Source organism: Electrona antarctica (assembly GCF_951216825.1).
Source record: "Electrona antarctica genome assembly, chromosome: 20".
NCBI lineage: Eukaryota > Metazoa > Chordata > Actinopteri > Myctophiformes > Myctophidae > Electrona > Electrona antarctica.
Genome location: NC_136801.1, coordinates 3,060,669 through 3,081,708, shown reverse-complemented (window position 1 = coordinate 3,081,708; position 21,040 = coordinate 3,060,669). Strand labels below are relative to the sequence as shown.

General features: G+C 43.8%; 1 protein-coding gene across 2 annotated transcripts; it reads right to left on the bottom strand.

Moving 5' to 3' along the window:
- Positions 1–4,769: 4,769 nt before the first annotated feature.
- LOC306913128 (uncharacterized protein) lies at positions 4,770–13,577 on the bottom strand. 2 transcript variants are annotated; one of them, XM_079489671.1, is made up of 5 exons: positions 13,486–13,577; positions 11,921–11,959; positions 10,742–11,326; positions 10,438–10,615; positions 4,770–10,242 (listed from the first exon to the last, which is right to left on the bottom strand). In XM_079489671.1, exons 3-5 carry the CDS (start codon positions 11,324–11,326, stop codon positions 4,886–4,888), a joined length of 6,120 nt encoding a protein of 2,039 aa, XP_079345797.1. In that variant the 5' UTR covers positions 11,921–11,959; positions 13,486–13,577; the 3' UTR covers positions 4,770–4,885. The 2 variants fall into 2 exon arrangements, with proteins under 2 accessions (XP_079345797.1, XP_079345798.1); XM_079489672.1 differs by having other exon boundaries at positions 4,770–10,281; positions 10,477–10,615.
- Positions 13,578–21,040: the final 7,463 nt, after the last annotated feature.

The following is a 21,040-nucleotide window of genomic DNA, read 5'->3' as shown; positions in this document are numbered from 1 at the left end:
GTTTAGTAGTAACTATAGGTGTACTCACTGGGGCTTCTGAGCAGGTTTAGTAGTAACTATAGGTGTACTCACTGGGGCTTATGAGCAGGTTTAGTAGTAACTATAGGTGTACTCACTGGGGCTTATGAGCAGGTTTAGTAGTAACTATAGGTGTACTCACTGAGGCTTCTGAGCAGGTTTAGTAGTAACTATAGGTGTACTCACTGGGGCTTCTGAGCAGGTTTAGTAGTAACTATAGGTGTACTCACTGGGGCTTATGAGCAGGTTTAGTAGTAACTATAGGTGTACTCACTGAGGCTTCTGAGCATGTTTAGTAGTAACTATAGGGGTACTCACTGGGGCTTCTGAGCAGGTTTAGTAGTAACTATAGGTGTACTCACTGGGGCTTCTGAGCAGGTTTAGTAGTAACTATAGGTGTACTCACTGGGGCTTCTGAGCAGGTTTAGTAGTAACTATAGGTGTACTCACTGGGGCTTCTGAGCAGGTTTAGTAGTAACTATAGGTGTACTCACTGGGGCTTCTGAGCAGGTTTAGTAGTAACTATAGGCGTACTCACGGGGGCTTCTGAGCAGGTTTAGTAGTAACTATAGGTGTACTCACTGGGGCTTATGAGCAGGTTTAGTAGTAACTATAGGTGTACTCACTGGGGCTTATGAGCAGGTTTAGTAGTAACTATAGGTGTACTCACTGGGGTTCTGAGCAGGTTTAGTAGTAACTATAGGTGTACTCACTGGGGCTTATGAGCAGGTTTAGTAGTAACTATAGGTGTACTCACGGGGGCTTCTGAGCAGGTTTAGTAGTACCTATAGGTGTACTCACTGGGGCTTCTGAGCAGGTTTAGTAGTAACTATAGGTGTACTCACTGGGGCTTCTGAGCAGGTTTAGTAGTACCTATAGGTGTACTCACTGGGGCTTCTGAGCAGGTTTAGTAGTACCTATAGGTGTACTCACTGGGGCTTCTGAGCAGGTTTAGTAGTACCTATAGGTGTACTCACTGGGGCTTCTGAGCAGGTTTAGTAGTAACTATAGGTGTACTCACTGGGGCTTCTGAGCAGGTTTAGTAGTAACTATAGGTGTACTCACTGGGGCTTCTGAGCAGGTTTAGTAGTAACTATAGGTGTACTCACTGGGGCTTCTGAGCAGGTTTAGTAGTATTTATAGGTGTACTCACTGGGGCTTCTGAGCAGGTTTAGTAGTAACTATAGGTGTACTCACTGGGCTTCTGAGCAGGTTTAGTAGTAACTATAGGTGTACTCACTGGGGTTCTGAGCAGGTATAGATGACCTACGCCTCAGTAGTACCTATAGGTGTACTCACCGGGGGTTCTGAGCAGGTTTAGATGACCTACGCCTCAGACTCGGCGCTGGTCTTCAGAAGCCAACGGTCCTTGTGTTGGGTGTGGCCGAATCCCTCGTCATAGTTGCCTTTCCTCCTGAACAGCTGCTGGTAGTGAAATATGCAGTAGAACTCTCCGTACAGAGGTGCATAACTGCGTACGCTACAATAGAAAACATCCCGGCACAATTATTTCAACCACTTATGGTAGTTTACACCCAGAAGTCTTAATTCTCTCGCTCAGTAGACTCATGAGACTCCACTAATTGATACGAAAATATGTCATTTTTTTGGGTGAATTACTCCTTTAAACCCTTCTTAGAGAATTGAGTTATAAATTGTGCTTTTTTCCGTCTACACCAAAAATAGCAGATCTACAAGATCACAACATTGAGCTTGTAGATCGTCCATTTTTGGCGAATGTTCCCACCAGAATAGGCATGCAGGGTTTCAAGTGATTAAAGGGGTATTCAGTGATTTTGAAAACCCCCCGGTCTGGAGGGGAAAGGAACTGGTTGGAATAACGTGTTCCTTCCACGCACTACGTCCAACCAGGGAAACTCCCCCCTGTCAGGTGTAAAGGAGCAACTTGGACACTCAGGCATGAAGGAAGCATGAGTTCAAGTCCGTTGCTCTCCCCATGTCCTCCATATATGGGGACTAGGTTGGCGGAGGGTGTGTACATGCACGCTCTACAGTGGGGGGGACACGCGACAGGCCACAGCACGCACACCAAGGCCCGCCCCCGCTCGATCATGATTGGCGGAAGGCCCCTCTCTATCTTGATTGGATGAAGTTTGGGCCACCTAGCCAAAAACGAAACCTATGGTTTCTTTTACCCCAGGGGTTAACTGGGGACAGGGAGGAACTCCTTATATGGTCAGTACACTCTATAGTAGGGAGGATTATCACAACAAAACAAAAAAAGAAGTGATATTTGAATTAAGTGAAATCACTGAATATACCTTTAAGATTTGATTCTTCAAGCGGATGATGTTGATTCATAAGAAAGGCATATATAGTGGTTACCCCATTGTGTTCAAATCATGAAATGAATGTAATTGCCTGAGAAAGTATAGGGTGAATATTTGAACATGTTTAGATATATTTAATTATTTTTAAAGAAACATTTTGATTAGATTTAATTGAAACCTTTTTCTCATGCAAGTATACTACTCTGGGTGTGTAGAATTGTAGCCTATCTGAGGCTTTACAATAAGATGAACCCATTAAAACCGGAAAAGCATCTTTGCGTTGGCTATTCAAAAATATCAGATATACAAGCTCACAGTGTGTTACTTCGTGTTGCTCAGCTATAGCTTGTATACCTGCTATTTTTGAATATTTTGGGAAAATCTAGATTTTCTTTTGAAAAATGTTGAATAATTTTGGATTTCCAAAGAATTTGAGAACTACTGATTTAGAAGCCATTTCTAGAATCGGCCGCAGGTCTTAACCCATTTTGGGCAGGAACCCCTTTTGGTGTTAGCATTATGTTATGCTTTAGCTATTGAAAAATAGCAGATCTACAAGCTCACCGAGTGCCGCGCTACGAGCTTGTAGGTCCGCTATTTTTGAAAAATCGAAGAACGACCTTCGAAACATAGCTTTTTCAGAAAACTGTCAGAATATAGAAGACATTTTTAGAATCTGATCTCAGGTCAAAATGGGTAAATAAACACACCTAGGGCTTGAGTAAAGTAAAGTGTTAATTGCGACACATTGCTTTCACTTTTACTTTTACTTATCTTTGGTTATTATGTTGATTGTTGACAGAAGAATTACTAAAAGGCATAACGATGTATGATTCCAGTTGATTTTCTTAGGTAGAATAATTCTAAAATCTCACCTCAGTTTTTTCTTACAGTGTTTACAACAGAAACAGTTTTTGTGAAAAATGAACTTGTCTGCTGTACATTTCTCCATTGGATAAACTGGCTTCAGGCATGCTGAACACATGTCTTGAGCAGATTGCTGAAACTGAGGAGAAGAGTAGAAGTGTGTAAACAGGGGTCTTCAGGGTTTTTAAGTCCAAGGACCCCTTAGCTGAGAGACAGATGAAGCAGGGTCCCCTTAGCTGAGAGACAGATGAAGCAGGGTCCCCTTTGCTGAGAGACAGATGAAGCAGGGTCCCCTCACTACATACTATTGTATAGTACATACTAGTACATACTATTGTGTTGCAACTTGCAATTTCAGACTCCATCATGGCCCATAGCACTTACCCTACCCCCTTAGATAGACACTTTTGTAGACTTCGATAGCATTTGATACAGACTTATAGCATGTTATGTAGACAGCACTATAATTGCATTGTATGTATATCATAGCATGTCATAGTACATATGTATAGCATAGTACATATGTATAGCATAGTATAGTATATATGTATAGTTTATATGTATAGTTTCATTATATAGATATTCCACTCTTACGTTCTTAGCTTACGCATGTTTCATGATAAAGGCTTTTTATATATGTGATGTATTCCCATGCTTTTTTGTTCTTATTTAATGTAAGTCGCTCTGGATTAAGAGCGTCTGCTAAATGTCTAAATTGTAATTAAACTTTCATAGATTTCACAGTAGATTTCATCAGTGTATGTTGGATTCATGTTAATGTGTATTTTCAGACATTTAACCTTTTAAACCCTCAATATTTAGTCAACTTGACTGTTGCTCTTTTTTCCTTCTACACCAACTCTCTGAAAATATCCAATCGACAAGCTCACAACGCCTCATAGCGTGGGGTGTTGTGAGCTTGTAGATCTGCTATTTTTGGCTAATGTTCCCCATCACAAAGATTTGGTGGACCTGTAGTTACTCTGAAGACCCCTAGGGGCGCCGGACCCCCTGTTGAAGACTCAAGGTGTAAAGGATCATTGTATGACAACAACAACAATAACTTGAAATAACAAAACCTTTAAACTAAAATTGCGACATGTATTTAATTTCAAATTCAGACAATTCAAATGTATATAAATAATACAACCTAAAAAAATCTTCCAGATTTTGCATGAAATAACCATTAATATTCTAAACAATGCAATACATGTCCACCCCTTAGTACGAAAAACATTATCAACAAATAAGCTATCAAATAATTTGTATTTTTGTAATTTTCAGTGTATTTCTAAGAGCTTGACTCGCTGTCGGGCGGAAACCTCTGTCCAAAAACTGCTCCTTATGTTTTATTATCGTGTTTTATAAACTAAAATAGTGAAGACAGCAGATCTACAAGCTCAGAGCATGTCGCATGCATCAGATCTTCTATTTTCTTTTCATATTCTTTCATCATTTAGGCCTGACGTCAAAATAAAAAAAACGTTTGCTCCGAAAGATAAAAACAAAACTAGTTGAAACATGGAGATACAAGGTTTCTACCCGACTGCAACGATATTCACACTTAGGGTTTGTTGCTGTTGACGGGCCTGATTTGTGGTCGGACTGGTCACTCACTATCCTGACCACTAAGTGACGTCCTTGTTTCTGGCTGAGGCGCGACAACGGTGGAGATTTTGGATTTTCCGTTGCCAGAGTCATCTGTCCTCTTACGATTCTCTGTTTTGGTGCCTGACCGTCACGCTGTTGCCGTCACAGTCGGTCTGTACCTCCAGTACGCTGACCTCGCGTTTGGAGTTGTTTTTGTTGTGCTTTTGACCTCCCTTTCTAGAGTCCCGCTTTTTGCCTTGAGCCCCGGCAGTGTTGCATTTCAGGGTCTTTGTCGAACGGAATTTCTCGGGTGTGTTTGGGCTACATGTTGCGGCCTCTGGTGTCACTGCCTGTGTTTTATCATTCTTTCTAGCAGCAGATTGGATTTCGATAAAGGCAGGGGAGGACGGAGGACTAGCGTGTGGACCGGGTACCTCTGATCCTGGACTCTGGTCAACCTGCAGACCTGTGACTCTCTGAGTGGTAAGGCTTTCCTGTGTCTGTGATGTTGCAGTTCTGGTTGATCCGATGCTAATCGTGCTAATCGTGCTAATATTACCAGAAGTAGACGGACGCACAGCCCCTAGGGACTCTTTAAAAAGGCCAGATAAACCAGCAATGTCAGAGTCCGATTTCAAGTTAGAGACGGAACAGAGTGCCTTCTTGATGGCATCTTCAATATCCACTAGTCTGGCTAAGGTCTGTTCTTTTAGGTTCATGAATTCCTCGCTAGCTCTCTCTAGATCTCCGAAGACGTGTGCCATCGACGACGTGCTTTCAGTGTGCTGCGGGGGCGCCGTCTTGACTCCGTGTCCCACCTTTGCGGCTTGCTTTGGTTTCTTTGCTTGAGAGGCGGCGACGACCCATTCGGGCACATTCTCAAACACGCTCCGCAGTGAGCTCACGTCGACGTCGCTCGTATCCTGTTCGACCTCCTCGACCGTTGTTAGAATGTTCCGCAGCTCCTCTTGCTTTCGCATGTTGTCGAAGATCTCCATGGCCGCCGTCATGTTTCCTCTCATGATCTCGTCCATGTGGACCGACAGTCTCTGCAGTCGTTCGTCCTCCGTCTCCATTCTCACCTTCTTCTCCCTCATTACAACTCCCTCATTACTTGTTTGTAATGAATCATCTTTGTCTGTGCTGCTATTGTTAGTGGATGTGTGCTCATGGACGTTTGGTTTTGTACCACACGTGGGATCGGTAAAAACGTGTGGTTCCGCATCTGTGTGTGTGAGAATAGTTGAATTGTCATGTCCAGATGAATGTTTGGGGGTTTTGTTCTCATTCTGGGAAATTCTTACTCTCTTAGGTTTCACGGGAGCAATCTTGGGCTGAGCATTCTTTCCCCCTCCGAATTTCTTACGTGCTTCCTGGAAATCTACCGGACACTCTTCTACGGCATTCTCATTTTCTTTGGCTGAATCATTCTGGGGAGATTTTTCCTCTGATATAATAGGCATGCCCTCTGGTTGGCTAATGTTACCCTCATTCACTAAGCTGGAAGCACCACTTATTCCTTCGCTGGGAGTTAACTGAATCTCCTCTGACGTCTGGGTAGCTTCAACCGGTGGCTGATTCGTGTCACAGTCAAGAACATGTGGACTTGATTTTGTTGCATGGTCTGTTTGTGGCAAGCCTTTAGCAAGTGCATCTTTATAAGACCTTGGTTTTGTAGGTAATGACTGAGGAGGTTGCTCCTCTTTTGATTCTTTTATTTCAGCAGTCGTAGAACTGATTAGAATTATGTTCGTCGATTCATTATTTGCATGGTCTGGTTTCAAATGTGCAGGTTTAGGACGGATAGCTGGTTTTGGAGCAGCAGACCTCCTGCTAGTCTTGGAGGAAGGTCCCGTGGCTGGTACATGTGGCGTTTGACATGGACTTGGTGGCTCTGCAATAGCTGAACTCTGCTCATCAGTGGTCAATTGGCCAACATCTGCACAGGGCGCTGATTTAGATTCGGTCAACTGTTCAACTTTGTTTTCTGATTTCTGATTTTGGTTTTGAACTAACACTGTTTTACATGTTTTGGAGGAGCCACGGTATATCATTGCTGCTTTGAAGTCCCCTTTGGAGACGTTAATGCTGGACCTCTCCAGGGAATCCAAGGCCGCCTGGAGATTCCCATGAACAACCTCCTCCTTATCTTCTTGATGAAGTTCTGTACCGGCACTCTGCAAAGAATTAATGGCTGCTTTTAAGTGTCCTTTCTGAACTACCTCTGTGCCCTGTTGGCCCACTTCTGCACCACACGTGTCGCTGGCTGAATCTGGACCTGCTGAACTCTGCTTTTCAGTGGTGAATTGGCTGAAATCTACACAGGACACAGACTTGGATTCAGTTTCTGCTAGGTTTTGAACAAACACCGTTTTACTAGTTTCTTTGTGGGATTTGGATGAGCCACGGTATATCATTGCCGCTTTGAAGTCCCCTTTGGAGACGTTAATGCTGGATTTCTCCAGGGAATCCAAGGCTGACTGGAGATTTCCATGAACAACCTCCTCCTTATCGTCTTGATGTAGTTCTGTTGCAGCACTCTGCAAAGACTTAATGGCTGCTTTTAAGTGTCCTTTCTGAACTACCTCTGTGCCCTGTTGGTCGTCTTCGGTGACACAGGTTTCACTGGCTGAATCTGTATCTGTACAGTTTGTCTCTGTATTCTCATGCTGGCTCTTTGATGTGTGGTCAGAGGTGTTGAAATTCTTTTGTTTTTGCACGTTGCTGGGGATGAATCCTGCTTGCACTTTGGCGACATTCGCTACCTCAACCTCACTCCTCGCTACAGAGGATATATGATGAAGCTTTGAAAGTTCCTTTGCCTCATTTGTGGCCTGCTGGAGACTGCAGATCGCAGCCTTGAGGTGACAGAGTTCGTGACCATCGTTTACCGCTTGTTGCAGTTGGTCCCATGTTTCACATGGTTCTGCTGACTTAGATTCAGTCAAAAGTCCAACTTTGTTTTCAGCTGGGTTTCGAGCAGACATTGCATCCACTGTTTTCCTCGTTTCTTTGTGGGATTTGGAGGAGCCACGGTATATCATTGCCGCTTTGAAGTCACCTTTGGAGACGTTAATGCTGGATTTCTCCAGAGAATCCAAAGTCGCCTGGAGATTTCCATGAACAACCTCCTCCTTATCGTCTTGATGTAGTTCTGTTGCAGCACTCTGCAAAGACTTAATGGCTGCTTTTAAGTGTCCTTTCTGAACTACCTCTGTGCCCTGTTGGGCCTCTTCTGCACCACACGTGTCGCTGGCTGAATCTGGACCTGCTGAACACTGCTTTTCAGTGGCCAATTGTCCGAAATCTACACAGGACACAGCCTTGGAGTCAGTTTCTGCTAGGTTTTGAACACACACCGTTTTGCTAGTTTCTTTGTGGCATTTGGAGGAGCCACGGTATATCATTGCCGCTTTGAAGTCCCCTTTGGAGACGTTAAGGCTGGATTTCTCCAGGGAATCCAAGGCTGACTGGATCAGATTTCCATGAACAACCTCCTCCTTATCGTCTTGGTGCAGTTCTGTTGCAGCACTCTGCAAAGACTTAATGGCTGCTTTTAAGTGCCCTTTCTGAACTACCTCTGTGCCCTGTTGGCCTTCTTCTGCACCACAAGTGTCGCTGGTTGAATCTTTATCTGGACCTGCTGAACACTGCCCTTCGGTGGTCAATTGGCCGAAATCTACACAGGACACTGACTTAGATTCTGTTTCTGGTGTTTTTTTACCACACACTGCTTTAGGAGTTTCTTTGTGGGATTTGGAGGAGCCACGGTATATCATTGCCGCTTTGAAGTCCCCTTTGGAGACGTTAATGCTGGATTTCTCCAGGGAATCCAAGGCTGACTGGAGATTTCCATGAACAACCTCCTCCTTATCTTCTTGGTGCAGTTCTGTTGCAGCACTCTGCAAAGACTTAATGGCTGCTTTTAAGTGTCCTTTCTGAACTACCTCTGTGCCCTGTTGGTCTTCACCACACATGTCACTGGCTGAATCTGCATCTGCACAGCTTGTCTCCATTTTCTCATGTGTCTCCTCAAGATATGGATGTGACTCATGTGGTGCAACTTTGAAGACACTCGCGTTTTCCTGGCATTGACCATGTGAGAATACATGGGTGTCACGTTTTGAAGAAGGCTCCCCGTTGTTTCCACGTGTCTTACTTTGACATGTGAGTCCAGGAGAAAGCTTGGTAGAGTGAATGGCATCAATGCGAACTATCGGTTTGGGTTGGACAGGACGTTGATCTGCAGAGAACATGTTTCTCAATTTCTTCACGTCCACCGGGACCCATTCAGGATCGTCTACCTGATCTTCTTGTCTAGGGCAAGTCTCTGTGTCATCTCTCGCCAGAGCCTGGGTCTGGTCAGGACAGGGTTCCTGCTCCGAGGGCTCGGCCTGAAGAGTTTTCAAATACTCCAAATCCCCCTTCTCAATGCAGCTACTGAACAGTTTCACATTCCCCTTCATGTTGGCGTCAGGCGTGATCGACACCGGACAGCCTTGGTCTTGAGCGTTGGCTAGAAGGCAGCTTATGGTTGATTTAACATCCCCTTTTCTTACATCTTGAATGCCAATTGTGACATCATTTGCCACTGCACTCATCTCCGGTTCGCCGGGTTCAATGCCGCATCCTTGCGGAGGAGGGTGGTAACCTTTCACGTCCCCCTCAGCGTAACGGTAGAGGGAGTACACAGTGACTTCATCCTCTTGAATGATCACTCCTTTTCTCAGGGAGTTGTCTTGGTACAGAATATCCTCGATGAGCTGAACTGCATTGGCTGTTTTGAATTCTGTATCTTGCTTGGCGTTGAATTGGTGCTGGCGAACTGGTACGTCCACCAGCGTGAGTGCTACATTTCCTTCCTTATCCTCCTTCAGGTAGACGACCTGTGGCTTCAGGTGTGCCCTTGGTAACAGCTGTAGTATGAAATTATTTGCCCCGCCCTCTGCCACCTCATCATATTGTATCTCTGGCCCAGTTTGGGATACCGTATATTTAGCCTTTGTGGCTATCATCGTCTCGTGGACCTCAATGACTGACCCATCTGAATGGATGGCATTAAAGTGATAGAGACAGTTCAGTGTTTGGTTCATTCTCTCCACCACCGTCTCCATCTCTTCCCTGTTCTGGTGCATGATCTGATGAAACGGCATGGATTCAAAGAGGTGGGTTCTGTTCTTAACCTGAGCCTCGCTAGCCCTGTTGTTGTTGTCTACTGCTGGCTCACCACAGGGTGACCGAGGTGTTTCACAGTCGTGTTGTTTGTCTCTGTTCATGTTTGTTGAGATAAAAGGGTTGTTTTGGAACAGATCTGCACTTGTTCTTATTGAATCAACCGTTTCCCCAAAGCCCTCCGTTTCCTCAAAGCTATCCCCTAAGCTATCGGGAAAGCCCACTGACTGATCCTCAGAGACAGGTTTGACAGCTGGCATGCCTTTCTTGTGTTCTTGATTTTCATAAAACGTGTGTTTGGAGCCTGAACCAACAACAGGGATGTGTGCCTCCTGCTTGGAGCCTGAACCAACAACAGGGATGCGTGCCTCCTGCTTGGAGCCTGAACCGACAACAGGGATGCGTGCCTCCTGCTTGGAGCCTGAACCAACAACAGGGATGCGTGCCTCCTGCTTGGAGCCTGAACCAACAACAGGGATGCGTGCCTCCTGCTTGGAGCCTGAACCAACAACAGGGATGCGTGCCTCCTGCTTGTGACACTGCTTTGCCAAATCAATGTTTTCAACAGGGACACTGGTGTTTTCTCTGTGTTGCTTCTGTTTTTTGCCCTTCTTCTCAAACTTTTGTTTTCTCTTTTGCACGGCCCCTGTCTCATCCTCGGACATGACCACCTTGCCCTGGGACATGACCACCTTGCCCTGGGACATGACCACCTTGCCCTGGGACATGACCACCTTGCCCTCGGAAATGACCACCTTGCCCTCGGAAATGACCACCTTGCCCTGGGCCGGTGGTCTGGACACGCCGCTGTCTGAACTTGGTTTAAAGTTGTCAACGCATTGGCTCTCAAACATCTTTCTGGCAGACTGAACGTCTATTCTAACCATCTCCTCCTCGGGTTCCACATCGCAGTCGTTAGTGGAAGTGTCCCTTTGGGCAACCTCCAAGGTTTCATTAACCCTCTCATTCTGAGCTGATGTTCTTCTAACATCCCATCCCTCTGCTGTTGCTTCTGCCATGTGTGTCTTGGTGACGTGGGGAGCCTCTGTGTTGTGCATGTTCTCAAATAACCAGCGCCTGGAGAGCACCTCTCCCTCGAATCCACTTTCGGCCGCTGTTGGCTCTAGGCTCAGAACCTCAGCCAGCTCTTCGTCCACCACCCCGTCCAACGTCTTCAGCTCTGGGTGAGTATGCTTCAGGAGCCTCCGCAGCTCGCACTTTTGCCGTTGTTGGTAAAACAGCTCTTTGGATGGCTGGGATGGCACAGAGTGCAAGACGGGCTGGACGTGTGTCCCAGAGACGTGTCCCACAGCTCCTCCTGGCGGAGGAAATCTGTCCTGATGAGGTAGAGGAGCATCCCCTTTCATTCGCTTGGGTTCTTCTGCCATCTTATAGGTGAAGAGCAAAACAGTATTGTCATCATTGTGCCTTTTATGTCACGCTGTCCAATAGAACTCATGCGCAAAATGGGCAACCAATCCAAGCTTTCGGGAATTAGAGCGATGTCTTACCATATATGTGAGTTGGTTCAGCCAATATGCATTCCACATGCATTCCACATGCATTCCAAGTGGTGGGTTAGTTGCACTCCAAGACAAACTGCCATTGTACTTTAAAACACATTTTGTGGCCAAGACGTCCACAGACGTCCTGGGAATTACCGCTATGTGGTGCCCAGGACGTCTGTGGACGTCCTAAAAAATAAAATAAAAAACTTTTTTTTTTTTGGTGATTTTTATAAAAAAAATGTCAAAAATAACATTGGGCACCCTGGGTCCCTATTTTGAAAATGTTGAAAGGGCACTTCATTGTAGCAAGAATTTCATTTTCAATGTTGTAAAAAGGTAAACGGGCATAAATAATGTAGGGGCAATATTTTACAGTAGGCATATAGTAGTTTCTACTTCAAAACACAGACCAGGAGAAATCACCACAAACATGCCAAAAACCATTGCTCAAATTCTGCACACCATTTAGCTTACCTTTACTCTTTTCCCAAATCCAGACGAGTGATTCTGAGCCTAGAAGGAAACGATCATTATCTCAGGTCATGTGTATAAACCATAAATGAGCAATGTTCTCATCAGAGTGGGGCCTTTAGCCAAAACTGAGCTTGTAATACTGTAGCTCATCATGTGCCTGTATGTAATGGGAATGTCAAAGTGCATATTCCTCCATAGATCATTAACTACAGTAAGTAAAGTGCAGCTGCACATCCTCTTTATCAGTCTCGTTAGCACATTGAGCTTGCAAAGTGTGTAGACCTGGATCAGACCCATGTAGAAGACCCTGCCTGGTGTTCACTATTTAGTCTCTTTTAAGATTTAAAACCACACATTGACTATTAGTTTTCATTAGCACTTGAAGCTTTATTTCAAGCAGTCGTGGAAAAAAGTACTCACATTTTTACTTAAAGGGGAATACCACTCATTTTCAACATTTTACTATGTCATTAATATACCTTAGAGTTGTTGTGTGGAAATAATAAAAAGTCCCCCCCCCCCCATTCTGTGTTGCCTAGAACTGGAGGTCTGATAAAAATCAGCAACATTATGAAGTTTGCGATGTCACAGAGATGTACTTCATAATGTTAATGATATTTATCAGACCTCCAGTTCTAGGCAACACAGACTTCTTTATTATTTAACTCTAAGGTATATTAATGACAGTAAAATGTTGAAAATTTGTGGTATTCCCCTTTAAGTAAAAGTATCAATACTGCAATGTAGAAATTATGTAGTAAAAGTGCGGAATTCACTTGAGTAAAAGTACAAATGTATTCGTATCAAAGTACTAAAAGTAGTATGCTGAATGTCCTATTTCACAAGTTTTCAATTGTATAAAATGTATATATTTTTAAAATAGCAGATCTACGAGCTCACAATGCCTCACGATTGTAGCTCGGCTATTCTCAAATGGCCGAAATGTATATAGGGCTGAATGGTTAGTTAAAATGTTTTGTAATAATAATCAAAATCTACAAAGTAACTACTTTAATGCAGTGGAGTAAAAAGTACAATATTTAGTAGTAAAATAGAAGTAAAAGTAAAAGTATCCTACCAAAAATTGGAAATACTCTGTGTACAGGATTTTAAGACCTAAAACATTCCAAATGTGTGTTAGCTGATAACGATTGGTCTCATATTAATACAATAAGACACAAACAAGAAATACATCATTGAGAGTTTTTGATTAATCTAATCCACAAGCGCATTTAGTTCTCTATACAGTATTCTGATATTTGTCCAAATAACTGTTTGCCTGGAATTCAGGAATCAAGTACAAAAGACACAGAATATTTGTAGCATGAAGGCCTATTCATAGTCTGGATTTTCTGTGGTGAGGTGACCACCGCTCCGGTGGTCACCTCACCGTGAAATAACGTTGAGCGGTGGTGAGTAAAAACAGAGAGAAGGGCTGGGGCGGTGGCGGTGGTTTGCTCTTCACTGCGGCTCGTGACGTCATGTTGTAGTTTGGTGGTCACCTCACCACCGAAAATCCAGACTATGTATACATCCAAAAAGGCAATAGGAGACAAACTACTGACCGGTTTTAAGAGGCTATCCTGTGGTTCTGCTGCTGCCACCTTGGACAGATAGAGAGCAGAGATGGATCTGACTGAGCTGCTGCTCTGGACCAGAGAGCTGTCTCTGAAGTCTGCAATAGACCTCCTCTTATCCTCTGCAGAAGAAACAACATACATGTACAGTTATAGTGTTGATTTTGACAGCAACTTTAAGAGTTGGTTTTAGTCTTGTCTTTTGAGTAAAACTTCATTTAGTTTTAGTCTTTTTTTTAGTCGTCTGAAGTGTTTTAGTGTTAGTCTAGTTTTGGTCGACTAAAATGTTGTAAGATTTCTGTCGACTAATCTATACAGTTGATTTAGTCGACTAAAATGTATTTTGGCAGGCCGTCATGGTGTTGTATAATGGCAGATTTTTTCAGCACATGGTTATGTGCTGAAAATAGCCGATTTACAAGCTCAAGCTCAACGCGTTTGTAGATCTGCTATCTTCATAGCGCAACAGGCAACACTACCTGAGCGCAACCAAACATCACGAATCCTTTTATTTGTTGACAAAATTATCAATATATAATCAGTCTTAGTTTCAGTCATCATTATTTAGTTTCTATTCCGTTTTTGTCAATGAAAATAATGTACATCTTTCGTCAAACAGATACAGTAGTTGTAAGTCAACAACCCAGCGTTCAGATTCTGCATGAGCTGCATAATAATTACTTTAAAGTCAGTCAGACGTTGCATACAGTAAGATGTGATCACATCATGACTCCCTGGGATGATTGTTGATGATAGGACTGTTAACCCATGTTGGACTGAGGTCGATTAAAAAAAAGGCTTCTAAATCCTAAAATTTTTCTGAAAAACCCATGTTTCTATGTCAGTGGTGCTCAACCTTTTTCATGTCAAGGACCCCCAGAATTATCTCTATTGGGCCACGGACCCCCCACCTCAAAATATGTAGTTCCAGGGACCCCCCCAGAAGCAAATATGTTAGTTAAAAAATGTTCGCTCTGAAATATATATTCAATGATTTGCGCCACATTTTTACGATGTTTCAAAAATAGCAGACCTACAAGATCGTAGCGCGCCACTCGGTGGCGCGCTATGAGCTTGTAGATCTGCTATTTTTCAATAGCTAAATTATAACATAATGTTTAAAACACCAAAAGGGGTTCCCACCCAGAATGGGTGGGAACACACGTACACACACATACACAAGGCTGTATAATACAATGCGATCACATTGTTCTTCACATTCTTTCTCTGTGGCCAGGACTTCACCCTTTCAACTGTTTCAACGGGTTCCCTAGCGAGAGCCTCCACGAGCTCCAGCATCAGGATCCTGATGAGAGTGTGTATGGTAAGTAGTAAGTACAGTACGAGTACAGTACGAGCACATCACACACCCATCCTCCAACTCCCTGCAATGGCTTGGCTTAGCTTCCCATCTCCTCCCCGGACAGAATAGAGAGTATGCGCATGCTTAAAGTGAATGGCACATCGAGTGGCAAAGCAACAGGCAAAGTGAGTTTAACATCGTTTAATGTTGTTTAATGCAATCAGATATGACTTTTCTATGTGGATGTATGGGCTGTCAAGGCCAGAAAGTAGTTTTTTGCCACTCAGTAGGCGTTCCTGCATAACTTCCTGGTTTGATGATGATGTCACGCGCATACCCTCTAATACAAGATCTCTCCGTTAACCCATCAATGCATCCACGGTAACAGTAACTTTTACTCTGTACTGTAGAACTTTACGATTTGTTTCAAATGTAAAGTGCACTATAAATAAAAAAATGCATCACATGGGGTTTGTTGCCACTCTGTAAAGTAGTCCACTTTTTCCCTGGCCTAGTAGATTGACAATGAAAAGATTTAGTGTAGTAAATATGTAGACAAAGACAGCTGCCTCATGTCACGAGTATTTTAAGAGACATGTCATAAGATCATGTGATTGAGTCAGGTGGCGATAGAGTTCTGAGACATGTCATAAGATCATGTGATTGAGTCAGGTGGCGATAGAGTTCTGAGACATGTCATAAGATCATGTGATTGAGTCAGGTGGCGATATAGAGTTCTGAGACATGTCATAAGATCATGTGATTGAGTCAGGTGGCGATATAGAGTTCTGAGACATGTCATAAGATCATGTGATTGAGTCAGGTGGCGATAGAGTTCTGAGACATGTCATAAGATCATGTGATTGAGTCAGGTGGCGATAGAGTTCTGAGACATGTCATAAGATCATGTGATTGAGTCAGGTGGCGATATAGAGTTCTGAGACATGTCATAAGATCATGTGATTGAGTCAGGTGGCGATATAGAGTTCTGAGACATGTCATAAGATCATGTGATTGAGTCAGGTGGCGATATAGAGTTCTGAGACATGTCATAAGATCATGTGATTGAGTCAGGTGGCGATAGAGTTCTGAGACATGTCATAAGATCATGTGATTGAGTCAGGTGGCGATAGAGTTCTGAGACATGTCATAAGATCATGTGATTGAGAGGTGGTGGCGATAGAGTTCTGAGACATGTCATAAGATCATGTGATTGAGTCAGGTGGCGATAGAGTTCTGAGACATGTCATAAGATCATGTGATTGAGTCAGGTGGCGATAGAGTTCTGAGACTACGCAGATCATGAAAAACAAAGAATGGCATAAACAATCATACATATATAATATTATATATAATAACGTCGACAACCGAAACCAACAACTACGCTGCTCATAAGTATGCTGTGTAGTAATTGTCAATAAGAATAAGTTGCTGTTGATTGTCATTACTCATTACACCGATCTGTCAAAGCTGATCTCCAACAGCTGTTGGTTATAAATGCACTGCTAGTGTGGAGTAGCGGGACTGACACCTGACTCCACTGACACAGATTTAGATCAATGGTTCCCAAAGTGGGGTCCGGGGACCCCCAGGGGTACCTGAGGGAGTTCCAGGGGGGACCCAGCTAAATGATAGTTTGGAACCAAATGGACCCTTATGGGTCTGTAACTCAGAGAGTGTACAAATGGAACCAAATGGACCCTAGCGGGTCCATTTGGTTCCATTTGTACACTCTCAGAGTTAAATGAACAAGTGGTTTTACAATATAAATTGGGGTACCAGAGATAGAAATGCCATTAAATCTGGGGTCCGTAGCCTAATGCGTGTGAAACTGGGGGGTCCTTGAAATTAATATGTTTTGGAATCACTGCTAGAGCCGTAAGAATGTAGTTCTGCTATTTTTTGAAAAATCGTTAGTGCAAATCTTTGAATATAAAAATTTTTAAGGCAACATTCTTTCTTTGGGCGGCCCTGGAGCAAAAATATTTTAGGATGGGTGTCCGCAATTTATATATAATACAAATGTGGGGCTCCTTGACATTATTTTTTAGAATCGGCCTCAGGTCTTAATGAGTTAAGTGGATATAGGAACAACGGTAAACACACGTCTTTTAACCCCACGAAATTAATTGTTCACTATCAATTTGCAAAGAGATGAGTCAAAACTTTAATTAAAGAACCTCCTTCTGGAGTTGTGAATCCTGGCTGTATCGATTAGGTCACACTTAGGGCCGATTCATACTCCTATTTTAGAGCCGAATAAAAGTGGGTTCGGCTCTGTAGAGCCTACAATGTGACGTCATTTGGCTCTGTAGAGCCTACAATGTGACGTCATTTGGCTCTGTAGAGCCTACAATGTGACGTCATTGGGCTCTGTAGAGCCTACAATGTGACGTCATTGGGCTCTGTAGAGCCTACAATGTGACGTCATTGGGCTCTGTAGAGCCTACAATGTGACGTCATTTGGCTCTGTAGAGCCTACAATGTGACGTCATTTGGCTCTGTAGAGCCTACAATGTGACGTCACTTGGCTCTGTAGAGCCTACAATGTGACGTCACTTGGCTCTGTAGAGCCTACAATGTGACGTCATTTGGCTCTGTAGAGCCTACAATGTGACGTCACTTGGCTCTGTAGAGCCTACAATGTGACGTAATTTGGCTCTGTAGAGCCTACAATGTGACGTCACTTGGCTCTGTAGAGCCTACAATGTGACGTCATTAGGCTCTGTAGAGCTTACAATGTGACGTCATTTGGCTCTGTAGAGCTTACAATGTGACGTCATTTGGCTCTGTAGAGCTTACAATGTGACGTCATTTGGCTCTGTAGAGCCTACAATGTGACGTCATTTGGCTCTGTAGAGCCTACAATGTGACGTCACTTGAGGTTCGGGGGGGCGGGTACCATCCTAAAGTCGGCTCCTCTGTGCTACTGAAAATGTCTGACGAGCCGAAATCATTTCGGCACTACAGCGCTGAAACAGCGATAAAATAGGAGTATGAATCGGCCCTAAAGGTGGCCTTACACTAGCCGATTTATTTCAATCTGAAATCTGATAGCACCACACACTATAGGATAATCTGAGCGGGGCAGAGCAAATATCAAACATTCTTGATGTTGATCGGGCCGATCCCGATCGCGCTTTGAGCGGTCGGCACCCCCCGAGCCCCCCGAGCGGTCGGGCACCCCCCGAGCGTCATAAATGCCCGATTAGCGGCTAGTGTAAGGCCACCTTTAGTGATGTCAAAACCTCACTCAGACAAACGCACTTCCTTCAAGAAATATGAATGCAATTCATCATTAAATTATTAGTGATCTATTACAACAGATCATATATTAAAAAACACAATTGTAATGTGTAATTATAATATTGAGTCTAATTTATATTAAGTATAAATAATACGCATACAGAGGGCTGGTTATGTACGTCAACTAAGATTCTCAAAGAATTATGGGTGGAGTAAAAACAAAAGTACAATTTTTTAGTACTAGTAGTATTTGCTTGAGATGTAGTGGACTGGAGTGGACCCCACCCACCCCTTTTCCCCCTCACTGTATATGTTTCTTTTCCCTTTTTACCTCCCTTATGATGAATTCCTGTTCTGTTCTTTGACTATATAGAAGTCTCTAAATGTTTTGATGAATTGAACAAGGTGGACCCTCTTGTAAACAAGTGTAATGCTTAATTGGCTCGTCCACTCACAGTTAACAGTCTTTGTATTGAGTTTGTGCTTGAAATGTACTGTAATTCTGCAAACTGTTAATACATATTTCAATCAATCAATCAATCAAAGTGTTGAAAAGTGGAAGTAAATGTACTTAGTTACTTTCCACCACTGCCTGTAAACACCATGCTTGTAATCTTACAAGCGCACACACACACACACACACACACACACACACACACACACACACACACACACACACACACACACACACACACACACACCAATGCAGGTCTATGCAACACATCCAGGCCCGACCCAGAGTTTGTTCGTATAAATCTGTACTCACAGAGTGAAACGCCTCCCGGTCCCCTTGTCTCTATAGTGTGTGTGTCTCCTGGATGGAATCAAAGCTGTGTAGAGGTGCCTGGTCTTGAAGTATAGCCTACTGTGGGTGATCTTCTCTGGGCAGAGTACAGACCCCAAAGTCTGGTTCACTCTGTCTTGGTCGTGCCCTTCATGTTGCTCGCCATGTGGATGCTTTTACAGTCATCCCTGTTGTGCAGAGACAGCTGACCCTGTGCACACTCACGCAGGCCTTGTGCACTGTTGCCATGTCCCGAGTGTTATAAGCGACTTTGGGGCTCGTTTTATTCTAAAGTCGCTTGTAAATATTGGTAATCGCTGCTTGCGGTTTTTTTGGGGGCTTGTTTCCCTAAAGCGTACTTGCTTATTTGGGCTTGTTAAAGCAGTGGTTCGCAAACATGTCAAAGTCCCCCATTATTATGTAATTGTCCGCGTATACCCATCTGAATATTTTGCGTCACAGACCCCCATACACGATTGTTGTTATTGTTCAAATGTTTCCAAAAATATTCCACATTTCTTTTTTTGGGGGGGGGGGCATATGAGGCATACCCCCTACCAACAGTCATTAAGACATGCGAATCCCTTGACTCCTTCAAAACCGCTCTCAAAGGGCACCTACGGACGGCTGCAATTCGAAACTGGCCCCCGTAAAATCGGAATCTTTTTCCCCTCACTGTATATGTTTCTTTTCCCTTTTTACCTCCTTTATGATGAATTCCTGTTCTGTTCCTTGACTATATAGAAGTGTCTATTTGTATGTCTCTAAATGTTTTTGATGAATTGAACAAGGTGGACCCTCTTGTAAACAAGTGTAATGCTTAATTGGGTCGTCCACTCACAGTTAACAGTCTTTGTATTGAGTTTGTGCTTGAAATGTACTGTAATTCTGCAAACTAACTAACTAATTAATAAATATTTCAATCAATCAATCAATCAAAGACTGAGCTTGTAGATCAGCTATTTTAACAAAAATACAGTAGCTTTACAGTGCTCATAGAGTTGCTTCTGTTGGGCCAGCTAGTTTCATAAGACCTGGTTGATTATTTCTCTCGAAGAACCTGGCAACACTGGACTTGGGGTTGTAGCAGGTTATTTCTGTCCTAGACTTGACTGGAGTGGCCCAGTATGTATGCCCACAGACAGCAGGCTGAGTCAATCACAGCTCCCTGCCCTGCACTGTCATGGTGTTGATAAGATTCCCGTCCACACGGCCCCTTCCTCCCCTTCCTCCCCTGTACTCCACATACATACCCTCTTAGACTTTATTTCGGTTGCATGGCTCAGTGTGTGACTCTCTATGATGTTGGCTTGTTTACCAGCAGCGTTGGCGTCGTTCGGCCTAAGATTAAATAGTGAGGCGCCACAGAGTTCCTTCGCAATTTAATCATCCGCGGTAATCGGGCCATTACCGTGCCTGAATATTATTTATTCCTGTTTTTCCCCCGTAACCCAACTGTAATGCAGATTCCAAACTGATATAACAAACTGACACGTTTCATTTAGAAGACATGATTAGATGGGCATCTGGTTAGGATGCCTCTCGGGCGCCTCCCTAGGGAGGTCCTTGACACACGTCCCACTGGGAGGAGACCTCCGGGGCAGACCAAGGATCACGTCCCACTGGGAGGAGACCCCCGGGGCAGACCAAGGATCACGTCCCACTGGGAGGAGACCCCCGGGGCAGACCAAGGCGCAGTTGGAGGAAATACATCGACTCACTGGCCTTGGAACGTCTCGGAATCCCCCAGGAGGAATTAAGTCACTAATGTTGCTCTGGAGAGGGAAGTCTGGAGCACTCTGGTGGAGCTGTTTGCCCCCGCGACCCTACTACGGATAAGCGGTTGAAGATGGATGGATGGATTAGATGGTACTCACCGGATTCAGATGCTGTTATTTTTTCAAAATCAATATCGCCTATGGTCCGCCTTCGGGTTTTATTCACCACCTGGAGAGAGACAATTTGGAGAGATGGAATGCTACCTCTATCAGATTCTAAAAATGTCTTCTACATCCTGACAGTTTTCTGAAAAAACTATGTTTCTATGTCAGTCGTTCTTCGATTTTTCAAAAATAGCAGACCTACAAGCTCATAGCGCGCCACCGAGTGCCGCGCTATGAGCTTGTAGATCTGCTATTTTTCAATAGCTAAAGCATAACATAATGCTAACACCATAAGGGGTTCCCGCCCAAAATGGGTTAAATGATTTA